The following is an 18,020-nucleotide window of genomic DNA, read 5'->3' as shown; positions in this document are numbered from 1 at the left end:
TTTCTTTGAGGCATGAAAATAGATGGTGGTGTGGAATACTTTCTACTGTAGTATCTTCCTTTCTTTTCTTCCCCGCATTTTATTTTATTTTATTTTTTGAATGAGACAGGTAGTGCCCAAAGCAGGCCCAAGAAAAGGTATCCAAATAATAGGTCCTTCTCTCTGGAAGCAACTTGACAGCTGAACTTTTCTCCAAGGGAGATCAGCATAGCTCCATACTTTCTGAGTTTCTAGTAGGTAGCAAACATTTTGCTGTTTCACATGAACTTTGGTTCATAAAACTAGTAGCTGTTTTGAACTGTTTTTGGGAACAATTTGAAAAAACAATTTTAAAATTTCTTAAACAATGTTTTGAATAATGCATTTAGCGTTCCAAATGTATGTTGCCTTGAGGGAGCAGAGACTGGTGGGTGGACAGGGGAGAAAGGAAAGAAAAGAAAGAAAAAATTAAGTATTGAGGGGAAACCCTCTTTCCAAATAAATTTTCTAGAGATTAAATTAAAAAACAGGTAATATATACATATTACTTGTTTATTATAATTGTGAATTGGAATAGGGTGATCTGATTTGTTGTTGTTGTACATGCTTTTAAGTCATTTCTGATCTATGGTGACCCTATCGTAAGGTTTTATTGGCAAGATTTGTTCAAAATGAGGTTTCCCATTGCCAATCAATGAGTTTCAGACTGTGCAATATTCCCAAGACCACCTAGTGGATTTCACAGCTGACAGGGGATTCAAACCCTGAGCTCCAGAGCTATAGTCCAATGTTCAAGCCGCTTCACTATGTTGGCTCTCCAATCTGACATTACTGGTAGCATAATTTTACATAATTTCATTTATTTCACATGCCAGTAAGGTAATACTCAAGATCCTGCAAGGTAGATTCCAGCAAGAGTTGCCAGATGCACAAGCTGGGTTTCAAAAAGGCAGAGGAACGAGAGACCAAATTGCCAATATCCGCTGGATAATGGAGGAAGCCAGGGAGTTTCAGAAAAAACATCTATTTCTGTCTTATTGACTATTCTAAAGCTGAAAGTGAGGAGAAGCTGAGGAGCCTTATCACCAGGGTGAAAGAAGAAAGTGCAAAAGCTGGGTTGCAGTTAAACCTCAAGAAAACCAAGATTATGGCAACTACACCTATTGATAACTGGCAAATAGAGGGAGAAAATGTGGAGGCTGTGACAGACTTTATATTTCTAGGCGCGAAGATCACTGCAGATGCAGACTGCAGCCAGGAAATCAGTAAACATTTACTTCTTGGGAGGAGAGCAATGGCTAACCTCGATAAAGCAGTGAAGAGCAGAGACATCACACTAGCAATGAAGTTTTGCATAGTTAAAGCAATGGTATTCTCCATAGTAACCTATGGTTGCGAGAGCAGGACCATAAGGAAGGCTGAGCAAAGAAAGATAGATGCTTTTGAACTCTGGTGCTGGAGGAAAATCCTGAGAGTGCCTTGGACCACAAGAAGATCCAACCAGTCCATCCTCCAGGAAATAATGCCCGGCTGCTCACTGGAGGGAAGGATATTAGAGGCAAAGCTAAAGTATTTTGTCCACATCATGTGAAGGGAGGAAAGCTTTGAAAAGATCATGATGCTGGGGAAAATGGAAGGAAAAAGGAAGAGAGGCCGATCAAGGGCAAGATGGATGGACGGTATCCTTGAAGTGACTGGCTTGACCTTGAAGGAACTGGGGGTGCCGATGGCTGACAGAAAGCTCTGGCGTGGGCTGGTCCATGAGATCACGAAGAGTCAGAAGCGACTGAACGAATAAACAACAACAACAAAATACTAGGATTGCTCAGTTTTCATCAATATACAGTGGCGCAATGGGTTAACCCTTGTGTCAGCAGGACTGAGGACCGAAAGGTTAGCAGTTTGAATCTGGGGAGTAAGGTGAGCTCCTGTCTGACAGCTTCAGCTTCCCATGCAAGGACATGAGAGAAGCCTCCCACAGGATGGTAAAACATATGTGCGTCCCCTGGGCAACGTCCTTGCAGACGGCCAATTCTCTCACACCAGAAGCGACTTGCAGTTTCTCAAGTCACTCCTGACACAGAAAAAAAATCAATATATTTTTGTCACGTAGAAGAGGAAAGCTGAAATAAAAAGTTATTGTTTGACCCCATAAGAACTAGAAGATCTTTCAGACATACTATTGTTTTATGAATAGGGAGAAGAACCTTTTGGTGGCTGCCTCCAGATTTTGGAACTCCCTCCCAAAGAAAGTTAGGATGATCTCTTTTTGCTAGCAAGTAAAAAATAAATTCTTTTTTTCTTTTTCTTTTTCTTTTTCTTTTCTTTCTTTCTTTTTTCTTTCTTTCTTTTTTTTTTGCTGCTTACTTTAAAAACTGGCTGTGGTGCGGGCTTCTAATAGTGTGCTACATTATTTGGTTGGTTTGTAGTTATATTATAATGTAGTTAAATTATAATGGTTTCAACCCTATAAATTCTTATGTGTTTTAAAAATAACTTTTACATATTTACTTTTGATTGCTGCTTTTTAATAATTTTAATCTGTATTGTTTTCAATGAGCTGTAAAATGCCTCAAGTCTTATTATTGGGCAAAACAGGCTTACGAATTAATTAAATCAATAAATTTGTTCAAGGGAGAGAAAAATTCATCTTTTTAAAAGCTGGATCAGAATTAGATAGGTAGTGCTGTTACTTGATGTCCCTTAACAAACAAACAAAAAAAGATCATGTTGTAGATTAGAGGGAAGTCATTTTTTTAAAATAATCTTTATTAAGAATTTTCATACAATATGATAAAATAAGTGAGAGATAAATATAGGGAGGTAAAGAGGTGGGGGGGAGAAGGGGGAAGTAAAAAAGGAAGAGAGAAAGAAAAAAAGGAAAAAAAAGCCAAAAACCAGAGACAAAAAGTAGTTAAATTAAGTCATTTTTGAAGGAGGGTAATGTGATTAACACTTACGAATTACAGTCACTAAAGCCCATTTAGATACTGCACGTGAGAGAAGAAGGGAAGGCATTAACCCCATTCCTTCTGCACACGTTTCTGCCCTCTTCTTCTAATGGAGAATGACATTGTGAGAAAGCCATTGAGCCTTAAGGCCCTTTATACAATCTAGAGAGTTGTGATTTTGCAAGGAGTGTGGTGGACATGTATGAGGATAATGCAGTACTAGCACACTCCTCTTCTCACACCTTCATGTTAGAGCAACTGAATAATATTTTTATTGAATGACTTTGTCACGATTGGCAGTTTCCATGTAGCAATGTAATTCTAACCTTTCTTCTTTGAGGTAGCAATGAGTAATGTTTCTGACAATTTTTTCAAATATTTTGAGTATCATTTGAATATTTTTCTATTTCCATATTGTGGAACAGAAAATTTGCATTAGACCACCTTCTCTTGCAATGCATATCCAACGGGAAAGGTTTTGACTAGGACCTTTCAAGGTTTGAGGGAGCACATTATGAATCTGTTCATGTTCCACATCATATAAACCTGCTCTTGACATTTGAAAATACATTTCTAAGGTATTGGGTGTAATTAGCAGACTTTTAAACTGTAATAGTGGCAGAATTCTCTCAACCAGATTTGTATGACAGGTCTGAGAGACTTGATATTTCCCACTTCATTTAAATAGCTGCAGCAGATCTGACACGGCAAATATCCATTAAAAATCATATGAAATAATGTTGCTCAAAGATGTCAGTAAATGATGTCCTGGGAACTTCCTACTTTTAAATCCCTGCACCTTGGCATTTTGCTCTTGAATTTTAGATATATAAGCTAATTGCATATTTTAGGTGCCCAGATTTTTTTCTGTATAATTGAGATAGAAAGCTTTTTGGATTATGGAAATAAAATGGGGATAAAACTGATAAAAACAAGTTCCAGATGCCTATAATTAATTGCACCCTATGGTGCCAACATATTAAAAAAGATAGAACAATGATTAATTATAGGCAAATGGAACATGTAAACTTGATGAAAGTAGAGATGTTATTCTTCAATAATTTTGTTTTCTAATGAGCAACATGTAATTTTAGCAATTTTCTTCTTGCTGCGAACAAATCATGGAAAGCTGCACACAGTAACAAATCAGTTTCTTGCACAGAAAATATAGCAGTTGGGGACCTATTCTACACAAAATGTATATATAGATCTTTTACACAGAAAACATTTTATGTGAAGAAAAATCTGTTTCCTGTACAGAAATTTTTATTTTTTATGCAAAACATGCGTACAATAGATATCTTTTGTATGGAATAAGTCTGTCATTGTTATTGTCTACAAAGAAATTTATATTTCTGCTGTTTAACAGTAGAGTACACTACTTTGGAGTCTACTGAGGTCTTTTCTGGAGGTTTATTAATAGATGGGGGTGCTTTGATTGGGTATTCCTGCATGACAAGGAGTTGGATGATCTGTGGGGCCTCTTCTAACTATGATTCTATATCTGCAAAAAAAAATGTCCTATGCAAACTAACCATGTGTATACTTTGTGTGGGATATGTACCAAATGGCAAAGATTTTCATGACTCACGTATTCTTCCCACCAAGGTTTCTCAGCTATTTTAAACTTTTCTTTTTATGTATAGATGGGGTCCTGAGGTACATAGCCAACTTGAGTCCTGCCTCTGCCCAGCTAGAAATGTTACTAATCCTTCTAGATCAGAGATCATGCAATTATGATGGTTTCAAGAGTCGACATTCTTCCCGAAGATTCTCTGGAAGCAACACAAAACTTTCAGGAATATATCTGGAACCTTGTTGAAATTCCATTTTAAACCTATTTAAACTGTGATTAACTGCTCATTAAAGCTTTGAGAGAGGTAATTTTATTTTTGTTTTATGCCAGAAAATCAGCAGTTTGCAGGATCTGGAGGAGTCAAATGCTACAAAAGCAGTCTCAGAATTCCAGCCCTGGGGCTACACTTTTCAACCCCTAATTCAGCAGCAGTGAATCAGTTTAAACTGTAGGATATGGAAGGAGAAGGTTTTCTTAATGGGGATTTTAAGTGTTAAAAGAAAGCTGGTATGGAAATTTCTAATTAGAGGAAGACACAAACCCTTATATATTGTATCTGCTCCTTGAAATGTAGACCAGAAAATGAAAATGCTGACAGACTCTTCATTGCTGATAATTATATAGGAGCGCCTTGGTTAAAAGCTTTGTCAGGGATTATTCTCCACCTATTTTCAAGTGTTACCAATACAATTATGATAATTCAATGCAAGTTCCATCTTTGTCAGAGGGAGAAATATAGGTAATGGCAAATGTGAAAGTGCAAAAAATGTGGATTTTTGTTAATGTGGATGTTCTCATGATCATAAAATAAAGATCTTAAGGTCCTTTCACTTATGTGATATAAATGTACAGTGTATGCAAAGTTTGAAACCAAGTGATTACAATTTCCTAGCCAGCTAAAATTAATAGTTATTCATTTTTAAAAATAAAAATCCACCCAGAACTTAGAAAAGTTATGTTTTGGCCATAATTCCAACAATCACTGTGAATCTCACTACAGGTAAAGTATAGAGCATAACTTTTCTAAGCTCTTTCACTACCTATTTCTTTAGCATTCTCAATACTATTTAACATCATCAAGTCATTCAGTTTTGAAGCCTATTAAGACTGCAATCCTTTTTAGCATTTTTAACAACACATCAAAACAAACAACTGAAGATTAACATCTCATATCTGAAGGATCCCTGACCCTCCTGAAGCATTAGCCCTGAGAACTAAAAGAATGGGATGTGGCTGACTTTGAAACCCTGTTATTATAGCAATGAGATTTTAATACATTAAAAGTAGCAATGTACTCAGGTGTATGGGCAGGAAGTTGAGTTGAATGGGATTTCAACTCATTGATTCTGTGACCATGATCAAGGTTATTTAAGACTTGCTTAAATAGTCAGACTTGCAATGTTACACTCCCACTGCAGGCTCAGGTTCATGGTTCAGTTATACTCTTGAATTCAACCTTGATGCTTAGACTTCACTAGAAGCCAGGAATATGCTTGCATTGGTAAAGCCAACTGTGATATTCCTGAGAATGTCAGACATAGCCATGGTAACACACTTCCAGTTTGAACTACTGTGTCACTATGACCTCATCAGATGGGGGAAATTTAGCGTCCTAGGACACTTTCACCCCATCTAATGGATGGAGCCCCATGCTAGCCATCACACAACATTATGTGACTGCCTCCAACCGGAGTAAAAGGCATGGGGCCTCACTGGAGGGCAACATTTTCCCCAAATTATGGGGGAAAGTGTCAGCAAGAGGGAGCTGTACATGAGGTGACGGACTCACCTGCTGCCCTTCCTCTTTCTGGATGAGGCCAGGTGAAGTGGAACACTTTGCCTGGCCTTTGTGATGAAACCCCTGGTGTCTCCTCTGTCAAGGAACAAGTGAATTCTACATTTAAAGAAACTATCCAAGGTGCTGAACCATCTCCTCAAAAGTGGTTTAACACTTTGGAGAGCTGCAGAGCTCTGTGTTTGTTGCTGCTCCATGCTATGGAGTTGTTAGTCTGGCATTCTGTTAGTGACACATACATGCATGTGTACATGTGGTATAAATTATTTTAATGGATAATTGCTTGCAGGGATGCCTTTTATAGGGAATGTTTTTTATTTGTTTTAATCTATGCATGCTTTTTATTGATTTTGTACTGTTTTCATGTGATTATTGTAATTTTATTTTTACATTTTGTTTTTACATTTTTATTCTTACAATTCAATTAATGCTTTTTAGTAAAACATATCGGATTGTAGCCATGTTTTTCCATGTTTTGATAAGACATGTATCAAATACTGGGGTAATCATAGGCCAAGAGGCTAAAAAGCTAAAATAGACATTTGTTTTCTTGAGTTGGCGTATACAGATGGACACATATCCCACTGCTCCTTTCACAAAAATTGAAAGAGCAGACTTTTCCAACACTTTTTCAAGTGTGTGTGTGAGGGGGGGGGAGGGGGGTGTATATCTGCATTAAACAGTAGTGAAATACCAAGAATGCAAAGAGAGTTCTTATTGATGTTTGCCAGCTTGTGACTGGCATCTCTCCTCAAATTGGTGGGTTCACCATCATAAGTGATGCTTTACCACCATTGTGAGATCTCAGTAGGGATACAGTGATTACCACTTGAAAGATTTCTCTTTGCTACTTCTACAAAGTTGGTATTAAAAGACAAACACAGGAAAGAAAGGTGAACAGTCTGCCTCCACCATTTCCTATTATTTAGAATGTTATGATTTTATTTTATATTAACTATCATAGCAAGTAAAATGATCTGGAAAGGAAAGAGAAATTGCTATTTTTAATACTTGGGGCGGGGGACAGAGTGAGTGAAAATCTTGGTTACCAAACTGTTGAACTACAGGCCATTAGCCTCTAATGTGCCCTAGGTTCCTTTAGGGTCTTTTGAAAGCAAACATGAAAAATGATCTAATTAGAGCTGTGTTAGCTGTGGAGCTCCATGCTTGTTGCTGCTCCATGCTATATGGATTGGGAAAGACGGAACAGAAAGTGGTGACCAGCATATTCTTTTCATTTTTAATAGAAAAGAACATAGGAAGGAAACCGCTTCACCTATTATTATTACAGATATGGTTAAAGTATACTTCACAGTTAAAGTGGTGCTCCAGAATAGGCTAAAATGTGCTATCTGAGTGATCCACTGATATGAATTTTATTACAGAGTTAGATTTATGCTGCTTGGATTTGCTAAGCAGATTTAGTTAGTTTCCTCACTGTCATTTTTATGATTTATTAGCTCTGGCTCTCATTTCTCCTTAGAAGTCAGACATTCGATTTTCAGTCTTTCAGGGCAGAACCATCTGCTTGAAGCTACTTTGGGCCCCTTTCAGAAACCGCACCTCTGCCTCCCTTCTTTTCTTTGTAACAACTAGTGAAGTAAAACACAAAGTGTGGCCTTGTCACACTTGAAGTTTCAGTGCAAGTCAGTTAAAGTATAGGGTGCCCCCTCCAAATATATTTCAAAAATGAATACTGCCTTAACAAGATTAAACATTACACCAGTGCTTCTTAAACTGTGGATCCTAACCAAATGGGGTCCTCTTAGCTTAATGTTGGGGTCCTGAAAAATTTGGCAACGGTAAAGGGTTTCTAATTGTCACTCATTTAGACAAACCTGTTAGCAACAATGTGAAGTGTTTACAGTAGACTCTGCCAAAATTGCTTCAGCTGTACTCAACAAAAAAAAAATCAGTGATGTTTAGCAAATCTTGCAAATGCTGAGTTATTATAAGTAAATATTTGATTTTATACCTATTTTATATACCTATATGCCTGAGGTCATGTAAAGCATTCTCGGATAGAAAGGGGTTGTGAATGGAAAAAGATTAAGATGCAGGAAACACTGGAGTATCCTCGGCTGTTAAGACCATCCAGACAGCTGGAATCAGTCCTTTTTTCCCCAATCAACTGTCCAGGCACACGCATCCTCCATCACCCTTTCCCTGCTCTGATCAGCACAAGGAAGGAGATGGATTTTTCCTGGAATCCACTACAACTTTTTGCCTGCCATAGAGCTCACTGTGAGTGCCGGACTGTCACCTGTCACATTTGCTGAGAACATAATGGATTGCCCACACATTCAACAAGAAAGAGGCTCTTGTTCTACCTTCTCCTTACAGATAATGCGGGCACCTTGTTACGATTTCTACAGATGTGACAGCCAAGCACTCACAGGGAACTCCATGACTAGTGAGGAGTGAGAGTGCCAACATAGGAGCAAGAGAACAGGCCACTAAGGAAACAGACTGGACCATCTAAATATATGGCCCCAGATTTTTTTTTTATTATTTTGATTTTTTTTCGTGTCAGGAGCAACCGAAGTTGCTTCTGGAGTGAGAGAATTGGCCGTCTGCAAGGACGTTGCCCAGGGGACGCCCGGATGTTTTGATGTTTTACCATCCTTGTGGGAGGCTTCTCTCATGTCCCCGCATGGAGCTGGAGCTGATAGAGGGAGCTCATCCGCACTCTCCCCAGGTGGGATTCGAACCTGGCAACTTTCAGGTCAGCAACCCAACCTTCCAGTCACTTAGTCCACTACGCCATCTGGGGGCCCCAGATGCAGAAGGTACATGCGAGATTGGGGCAACTCTGGAGCACAAATATCATTGATTAACCTGCCCTCCTGTGTTTCAGCAACACAAGTAGTGTGTTGCTGCACAGTGATGACAATTTGAAAACCTTAACATGAATTTGTAATTTAAAATGGAATTTGTAACTGAATAAATCTTTATTACAACATTTATTACTCTATATAAATGTATTTACCTAGCATTAAATAATCACCATACCTAATATCATTTGTTAAATGTTATATACATTTTTGGGACAACCTGCATTTGAATTATGAATTACATAGTCTGAAGGGTAATCATGGAACATATACACATTTAATAATTTATAGGGAAAAAGATGCAAATTCCACCTTCAGGAAACAACCCTATTGACCCTTTACTTCTTTCATAGAGTTTAAGATGCTTACGTTTTGTAATGGTCATTTGATAAATTTAGTGGCTGGAAAAGGACAATTTCCATTCAACCTTACTAATTTTTATAGAGAAGAATAAATATTCTCACTTTTCTTTTTTTCAGATAGATTTGTATGAAGGAGTTATATATCAGAAGATCTAAAGATTATCCATGGAGTGCATTTTTTTTTCTCATGCAATATCCCAATCCTTGATTTTTCTTCTGTCACTTGCCTTTAAAAAAAAATCTCATCAGTAATGCATAATCTGTGGCCCTTCAGGTGTCTGGGATTCCAACTGCCAGAAGCTCTAGCCAACTTGCCCAATTGTCAGGAATTTTGGAAGGTGAAGTCGAAAACACCTGGAGGGTCACAGGTTGTGAATCACTGGTTTAATAGGTGGTGGAGCCAAAATTGGAAGGAGTGGACGAAGTTAACCCTTTGAGTTGTCGAAGGCTTTCATGGCCGGGATCACAGGGTTGTTGTGTGTTTTCCAGGCTGTATGGCCATGTTCCAGAAGTATGTCAGGAAAGAATACTTCTGGAACATGAGATAATACTTCTGGAACATGGCCATACAGCCCGGAAAATACACAACAACCCTTAATCCTTTGACTTCTGGGGTCTTTTTTATGGGAATTCTATACATCTCTTTCATTTATTCATACAGTCTAGCCCACTGGTTTTCAGCCTGTGGGTCCCCGGGTGTTTTGGCCTACAACTCCCAGAAATCCCAGCCAGTTTACCAGCTGTTACGATTTCTTGGAGTTGAAGATCTAAACATCTGGGGACCCACAGGTTGAGAACCACTGGTCTAGCCAGTGTGGTGTAGTCATTTGAGTGCTGGGCTAGGAATCTGAGAGACTAGGATTCAAATCCCACTATTTGACCTTGGGCAGATCACACACTCTCAGAGTCAGAGGACAGCAAAGGCAACCCTCTTCCAAGAAAACCCCATGATATACCCATCGTACATCTTGCTTTGCAAAATTATCATTGCTTTGAAAGTTAATGGGATTGAAAAGGTAATAAACAAAATGTTAACAGAATGTGTAAGGAAATCTGTGTTAGAACAAGAGTTTTGGACCACAAACAGATGGTTCTGTTTGAAGAACCCACAAAATGTATGCCTGTTGGAGGACCGCCAAGGGGCCCTTATTTGTGTTTCAGCAGTGGGGAAAATACAGTGGGATAGGACATGTTGTAACACCCTATTATGGAATGCCCTCTCCCTAGAGGCTTGGTTAGTACCACTGTTGGTTCTTTTCAATGCCAGTGAAAGACATGACTTTTTATTAAAGCTATTAGGGCATAATCGGCTCTTAAGCACATACATGGCTTTAATGCTTTTTACCTTTAAAGCTCTTTTTAAGTTGTTTGAATTATGTAATGTGTTTTTTTAATCTTGTTTAAATTATTTATTGATTGTAATTTGAAATTGTTTAAATGGCTGATAGTGTTTTATCGGTTTGCCACCTTGAGGTCTCATAACAGGTTGTAATTAAAATATTTAAATGTATAATTATGAAGCAGACCTGTACAACCCACTGATTCCCCAAGCCAAACACAGCACTTGTCCATAATGGAGCACCTAAAATGTGATAAACATATTGCTGTGTGGGATAGCAAAAAATACCTAACGGGTTTCAACATTTTCCATTGCAACTCCTAGAATGCACTTTTACTGAGGTATTCATGGAATTGTAGTCCCAAAATTACTTTTTCTGAGCTCTGGTAGTCTTCACGAACTTCAGTGAATCACAGTTTGGGCAAGCCTGCACTTGAAGATTACTCAAGGAAAGTGAAACCACAATTTTCAGTGATGATTCCACTTGCGTCTCCTTGAAAGTAAGGGAAAGCCATCGAACTGCTGTCAAACGTGTCTGTGTAAACTGAACAATCTCTTTTGTGGACAATTGTAGAAGATTATGGGTAAAAATTAGCCCAGAAAGAAGTTTCACTCATAATGAGCACATATTTGAAGCAGAATTAAAACAATTTCAATAAGAAATTTCTGTATATTGTGTCAAGATGAAATACTCATTGTTCTTTATTGGTGTAATTTATGAATTTCAAAATTTTAATTACCACCACTAAGGCGGTTCCATAGATTTCAATATAAATACTCCCAGTTCAGAAAAGGGTGGCAAACTAGCAAAGGTTTTGCTAACCTGATGGCCTCTAAATATGTTGGCCTATGGCTCCCATTCTACCCAACCAGAATGGCCACTATTGGCAGGATTAATGGGGTTTATAGTCCAAGACATCCGACAGAAACAGCTTTTTGGAGGGCTAATGAGTCTAAGGCTAATTCAGGTCTTTCTCTCACTGAATTAGGGTTAAACCATGTTTGGACACTTGAATCCAAAGTAAACAATTCCAGCAAAAGTTCAGTTGCTTGGGAAACACTTTTAGAACAGCCTTTATCACACCTTCATCCTCAAACACAACATTTCCATATTGATTAAAATGGACATAAGTGGGTGACAAAAAGAAAGAAAAAAACACATTGCCATTGTATTTGGTGAAATATCAAAACAGAGGTTAGAAAACATGCAAAAAAGGTGTATAGATAGACTCTTTCCAAAGCGTGTTTGTTAGTTATTATGGACAAAATTCAGTCAAAAGTGGGATGCAACATAGCAAGACCCTGTTCCAAGGAAACCAAAAGCAAAACATCCTCCGTTTCTTTTAAACACTGTTATTGTAAGAACTTAACAACATTCTTTTTTTAAGAAAAAATAAAATATGTAACAACAAGCAAGAAGACAAAACACATCAAAAATGGGAATTAAAAAACAAATCTTCAAAAGAAGACAAGAAGTCAAAAAAAAGAGGGGACAAAAAGATTTTTCAAGGGGTCCTTCTCATGCAAATCAGTTTCGTGGGGAAAAAATACCTTCATCCTCCGCACCTTCATTATCACCTAAATCATCTGTCTGTTTCTTTGTTAGGGGACCTAGGATTGAGAATGGAGAAAATGGAGGAAAAAGACAATTCAAGAATATACAAGACTGAGAAAAAATGGTCAATATTCAACTTCCATGGATGTTTCAAGAAAAACATTTAGGGGTTGTATTCATTTCGGTCTGTCCAAAAAGTTTTTTTTTCCAGAAGAATATTTTTTGTTGAGTATAATTTGATCTATATCTGTAGCCATATATCTTTACACACTATATATATTTTTATATAATGTCTAAACTAAACTGTGCTATTAAAAAGTGGCAGACCATCATTCATTATCACTTTTTAAAAAACATCAAAATATACCCATCATATGCAAAAAAAGAACAGTGAAGCATCTTTAATCTGTTTAATCTTTCGGTTCACTTTTAAAATTTAAACAAATAACATGAAGAAAAAAACCCAGTTCTTGGTTTTGATTAAAGAGAACTCTACTCAGAGGACAAAAAATGAGTCTTAATTTACAGTGCATTCACTTCAAAGGAAATATCATACGAAATGGAAATTCAATTCTGCAAATCCAGCTAATACTTCCTGGTGATAAGCATGGAGTGGATTTTATTCATTTCAGTTATAATTTAAATACTACCATGAATAGGAAAAAATCCCCTTTCCAACCTTTTGAATACCTGCTGACATATTTGTTGAAAAAATGAGGTATCAAAATGGGATTAAAATCCAGATATTCGAAGGGTTCCTTTCAGAGTGTTTATTACATGTCCCAGCAGGTCAAAGTATGATCAGACTATCGATTTTTAAGAATAAAAGAATTAAATCTTAATATCATTCCATGCCTAGGACACAGAGGCAATTAATGAATATTATGGGATTAATCATACTGTGCAGGAGAAAATGGCTAGTCTTCCCCTCCATCACACAGTATAGGCAGTATGGTTGTTGTTCTTGTTCAATACTCCAGAAGGAAATTCAAAGGCCATCAAAAGCACTAGTTCCATATGCCATGTATTTTCTGCACATTAAAGCTCAAGCAATACCGGCTTAAACTCTCAGCATTAGTTTTCTTTCTCAGAACTAGCACAGTTCTGTGACATTCTACAATCTGCATGCAATGCACATACTCATGCCCTCCCTCTGCTAAAATCAAGTATAACCATGGAACTTTTAAGTTTAAAAAGGCAGCCAAGCACAGAGCTGAAAAAGAAGAGAGGAAAATCTCATGCATAAAATAACAGTAGACTGAAACATGGGGCAAAGACGAGGGAGAGGAAGAGAAGGAGATGAAGATTAAAGGTGAACGTTGATACCCAGAGCACAGATAGGAAAGAGGCATGCATCAGCTCACAGAAATGTTGAAACATTTGTATTTTAAAAGCTCTGCTTCCTTCGTCCCCTTTTTTATGTGAATGCAAACCAGTACATCAACATGAAATCTACAGGATGAAAAAGAATACTATCTTTTTTGTGTCAGGAGCTTATATGGAAATCAGCATCTACTGAACATTATGAATATGACTTTGAGATCATATTTTACCTGGGTTTGGTGTCCCAAGGTATTTTTTCACATCAGACAAAGGACAAGATGGCATCCCCCCCCCCCCCCCCAAACTTCCTCCCAGTCATCCCTCTGCAATTCCACATACAGGAGTTTGCATTGATTGTACTTCAAGCCTACTATTAGGCAGAGTGAGTTGGCTGCCTCAGGCAATTCATTTGGGGGTTGGGTCATCAAAGGGTTCTAAAGTGATGGTTATTCAATTTATTACAGTATTAATACTGCCAAAGAGGAGTGCTTGTGGGATTTGCTGCCTCAGGTGTCAAAATAATTTGACTGGGTGCTACAGACCTTGACATGCCTGGGCATGGCAGGGAGGGATGACTTATTGCCTTGCCTCTGGTAGCAAAATGTAATGGACTGATCCCAAATACTGGCATTAGAGAAGCATAGCTGAGAAATGGAAGACCACCTGATACAAGACAGGCTTCATGATACATCCATCTTTGGCCTGCTGTGTCTTTTACCTGCTCCTTACAGCATGATATCTAGGAGCCATGGTGGTGCAATGGGTTAAACCCTTATGCCAGATGAACTGCTGACCTGAAGGTTGGATTGCTAACCTGAAGGTTGCCGGTTCAAATCCACGAGACAGGGTGAGTTCCCATCTGTCAGCAATAGCTTGTGGGGACATGAGAGAAGCCTCCCAGCGACACATCCAGACGTCCCCTGGGCAACATCTCTTAAGACAGCCAATTTTCTCACACCAGAAATTACTTACAGTATGTTCTCAAGTCACTTCTGACATGATAAAAATAAAGCATGATATCTAATTATATCTACCATTCATCTAATGGTAGAACCAGCAACAATTAAGGCATATTTAAGAAATGATGTAAGCCAGTTAAGCTAATACCTTTATGTATAAGTGGTCTTAAATTAGGAATTCTGGGAGAATGAACTAAGTAGCTAACTGTATTTTGGCAGAGCCTAACTCAGGGGTGTAGGCACAGGAATCCCCTTCAAATAAACATTCTGCCATCCTAATGAATTTTTGAATTGAGTCCTAAAATTTCTAGCATTGCACCGAGCAAGAGACTGAAATGTTTTCACAACTACAGCTCTTGCATTTGCTGTTAAAGCGCTGAGCTGATGAACTTGTGGACCGAATGGTCGCAGGTTTGAATCTGGGGAGCGGAATGAGCACCCGCTGTTAGCCCCAGCTTCTGCCAACCTAGCAGTTCAAAACATGCAAATGTGAGTAGATCAATAGGTACCGCTCCTGCAGGAAGGTAGCAGCGCTCCATGCAGTCATGCTGGCCACATGACCTGGGAGGTGTCTACGGACAACGCCGGCTCTTTGGCTTAGAAATGGAGATGAACACCAACCCACAGAGTTGGATACGACTGGACTTCAAGTCAGGGGAAAACCATTACTATGGAAATATGGAGGACAACCAGCACTATCAATTTCAGAATCCATCATACCCTTTAAATGCATGATTGGTAACAAAATTCAAGTCTTATAAAACTATAATGCATATTCAAACTAATGTTTGACTTGGAGGAAGGATGGGGCCCTTTATTCAATAAAGGTGCATTACCCGCTGACATCTAACAAATTTAGCCAAACCATGTCCCCAAAATATCCTTTTATAAAAACTAGATTAGGGAATTCAATGCATCATAAAAGATAAGAGGACTTCACTCCCTCTCCTCTTGACACTGAAATCTGAGCTCTCAAAGTCATGCACACCTTTGGGAAAAGATTAAATGCTATCCAATAAATGATGAGAATAAACACTCCACATACCTTTCTCTAATAAATAAAGGACAGCTTTAAATAAATTCATAACATTTCAGGAAATTACTTAGGCTCAGATTTACCCTGATCATTGGCAGATGCAGGGAAGAAAGAGGAGGAATAAGCATTTTCATCTTTACACTGTAAAAGCACTGCTGTTCCTCCCCATCTCCTCTGCAGGATGCTAGATTTTCTTTAATCGCCTGGAAATGTTTTTACTTCGAAATACTTCTCTCTTCCTATAGGGTTAAATAAATTCTCTCTTTGAACATATGGTGGTGAAGCCACATAAGATGTCACCCTAGACTTAAAGGAGCTAGCCAACTTTATTAGTTAGAAATTAATTACACACACACACACACACAAACACACATTCTATATAGGTATAAACAATATGGTGCTGTACATGATTCTTCTTGTTCCTCCTTACAACTACATTGTGAAGGTAAATTAGGCCAAAGAAAGACTGGCTCAAAATCAGCTAATGGGTTTTGAAGACTTGTAACCTGGATTACCTAAACCCAGAACAATGGTCAAGTCACTGGTATAGTAAGAAAAATGGACCTTTGAATATTTACCCACCCTGCTACCATATCCTTTAGGCACACTTCACCCATTTGAGACCCATGCTAATTTCAGGAAAAATAATTCCATCTCATTTCGGATTACTCTCTCTTCACTGTTCACAGAAATCAGGATGGGTGGGAGTGGGTTTGTTTGGAACATGAATTCAAATAGCTTTCAAAAATATCATTTTAAATAGTTGAACTGTGGTACTACATCCCATTAAGATAAAATAAATTATAGTTTGTTCTCAAAGTTAGAAATACTATAGAGCCATGTAGGTGATAAGTATGTGAACATTTGCAAAGTGTGATCACAAACTAGTTCCTGCTTGGTCTTTCATCTGGCCACAAAAGCCATGAAACATTGTACATTTTTTCTGTGTTTAGTTTAAAAAAAAAGATTCTTTTTAGGTGCATATGTAGGTACGTTCTCTTTTTTGTACACATTTCCCATTGACTAAGGTACATTTCTGCCCATCTTCATATTGCATACATTTTTGTATACTCTTATATCCATATTACCAGAAATATAAGAAGTTTCAAAGGTAAATTGCATTCAGTTTTAGGAGATATGAATATGGTAATCTTGTACTATAATGAGAACTGAATAAATTTTGCCACCCTCAGGAGGTAAAGGGGCTACAATAAAATGACAAGGTTTTGAAGCAGGTTGTTTTTAATGTAGATTAAAGACCTGGATGAACTGCTTCAGAGATCCATTAATCATACTTTTGCGCCACGTAAAGTCTGTTGCATCAAATGACAAAACCAGAGATTAAAAATTAATACACTGGTTATAACAAGAATAGAGCAAGCATCTAAATGAAAAGCAAACTATATTTTCATCAAAAACATGATTCCAAGAACAGAGGAACACCTTTGCTGTTGTTAATGGTGAAGTAATTAATTAGATATAAGGAAAATGAGAGGATGGCAAGGAATACTTTTGGATAAAAATATATTTCCTTTGAAAAGAATGGAAGAGAAGCAGACTGTGTCTCCAGTTTACAATGAACTCATAGATCTGAGATAGGTCCTAGTAAGTTCACTGGGATTTACAGAATGTAATATCACTGTTTTATTATCAACCTCTAACAGTGCAGTGCTATACATGTCTACTGAAAATTAATCACCCTTAAGTAGCTATTCTCAGATAAGTGTCTATAAGACTGAGGCCTAAATCCTCACTACAACAGAACCACGAAATCATTGAGATTTCCCTATGTGTCAACTCACAATTCAATCATTGACTGAATATGTTTGCTCTAGTTAGAACCAACCAACAATATTCCATTTTGAGCCTTTAAACATTAACAGCCTTTTATGATAGAATTTTATATATTTGTGTGGGCAAGTGCAACCCCCCTCCCCTCTCACCAATCCAAATAAACAATCTCACACAAAGATGTTGGGATAACCAGAAGCCACAACTTACTTATTGTTATAATTAAAAACAGAGTTGGCAGCCATACATGGGTCCTGGATCAAGATATCGGACAGCCCAATGCTGACCAATGTATCGAGGATAGGGGTGCAGTGCAGGTTGGGATGAGATGGTGGAGAGAACTCAAAGGCAACTAAGCTGGGAGACCCAGGACACTTCCTTAAATATGCAGCAGGTGGACCAGAGGGAAGAGTTCTTTCCACTGGTCCACCTGCTGTAGACAATCAGAGTGCAGGGCTGAACCTACCTGTGATTGGCTGGCCAGAAAGGGGCATGCTGGGAGCACACTCAACAGAGGTAT

The 18,020-nt window shown here is 38.0% G+C and overlaps 2 protein-coding genes across 9 annotated transcripts in view; one reads left to right on the top strand and one right to left on the bottom strand.

Annotated features, from left to right (window-relative positions):
* nlgn1 (neuroligin 1) overlaps positions 1–18,020 on the bottom strand; it is an 816,109-nt gene that overhangs the window by 403,093 nt on the left and 394,996 nt on the right. For 5 of the 8 annotated variants that reach the window (XM_008106015.3, XM_003218122.4, XM_003218123.4 and 2 more), the window contains one exon: positions 12,388–12,447. The exons of the other annotated variants lie outside the window; for them this stretch is intronic. In XM_008106015.3, coding sequence (XP_008104222.1) covers positions 12,388–12,447 — 60 coding nt within the window. The remainder of the gene's footprint in view (positions 1–12,387; positions 12,448–18,020) is intronic. 8 annotated transcript variants of the gene reach the window in all.
* Positions 1–18,020, top strand: part of LOC134298055 (uncharacterized) — a 324,686-nt gene that overhangs the window by 278,103 nt on the left and 28,563 nt on the right. The window lies entirely within an intron of this gene.

This window comes from Anolis carolinensis, chromosome 3 (assembly GCF_035594765.1).
Source record: "Anolis carolinensis isolate JA03-04 chromosome 3, rAnoCar3.1.pri, whole genome shotgun sequence".
In the NCBI taxonomy this organism is placed as follows: domain Eukaryota; kingdom Metazoa; phylum Chordata; class Lepidosauria; order Squamata; family Dactyloidae; genus Anolis; species Anolis carolinensis.
The sequence above is the reverse complement of the archived record's forward strand: the minus strand, read 5'-3'. Positions and strand labels throughout refer to the sequence as shown.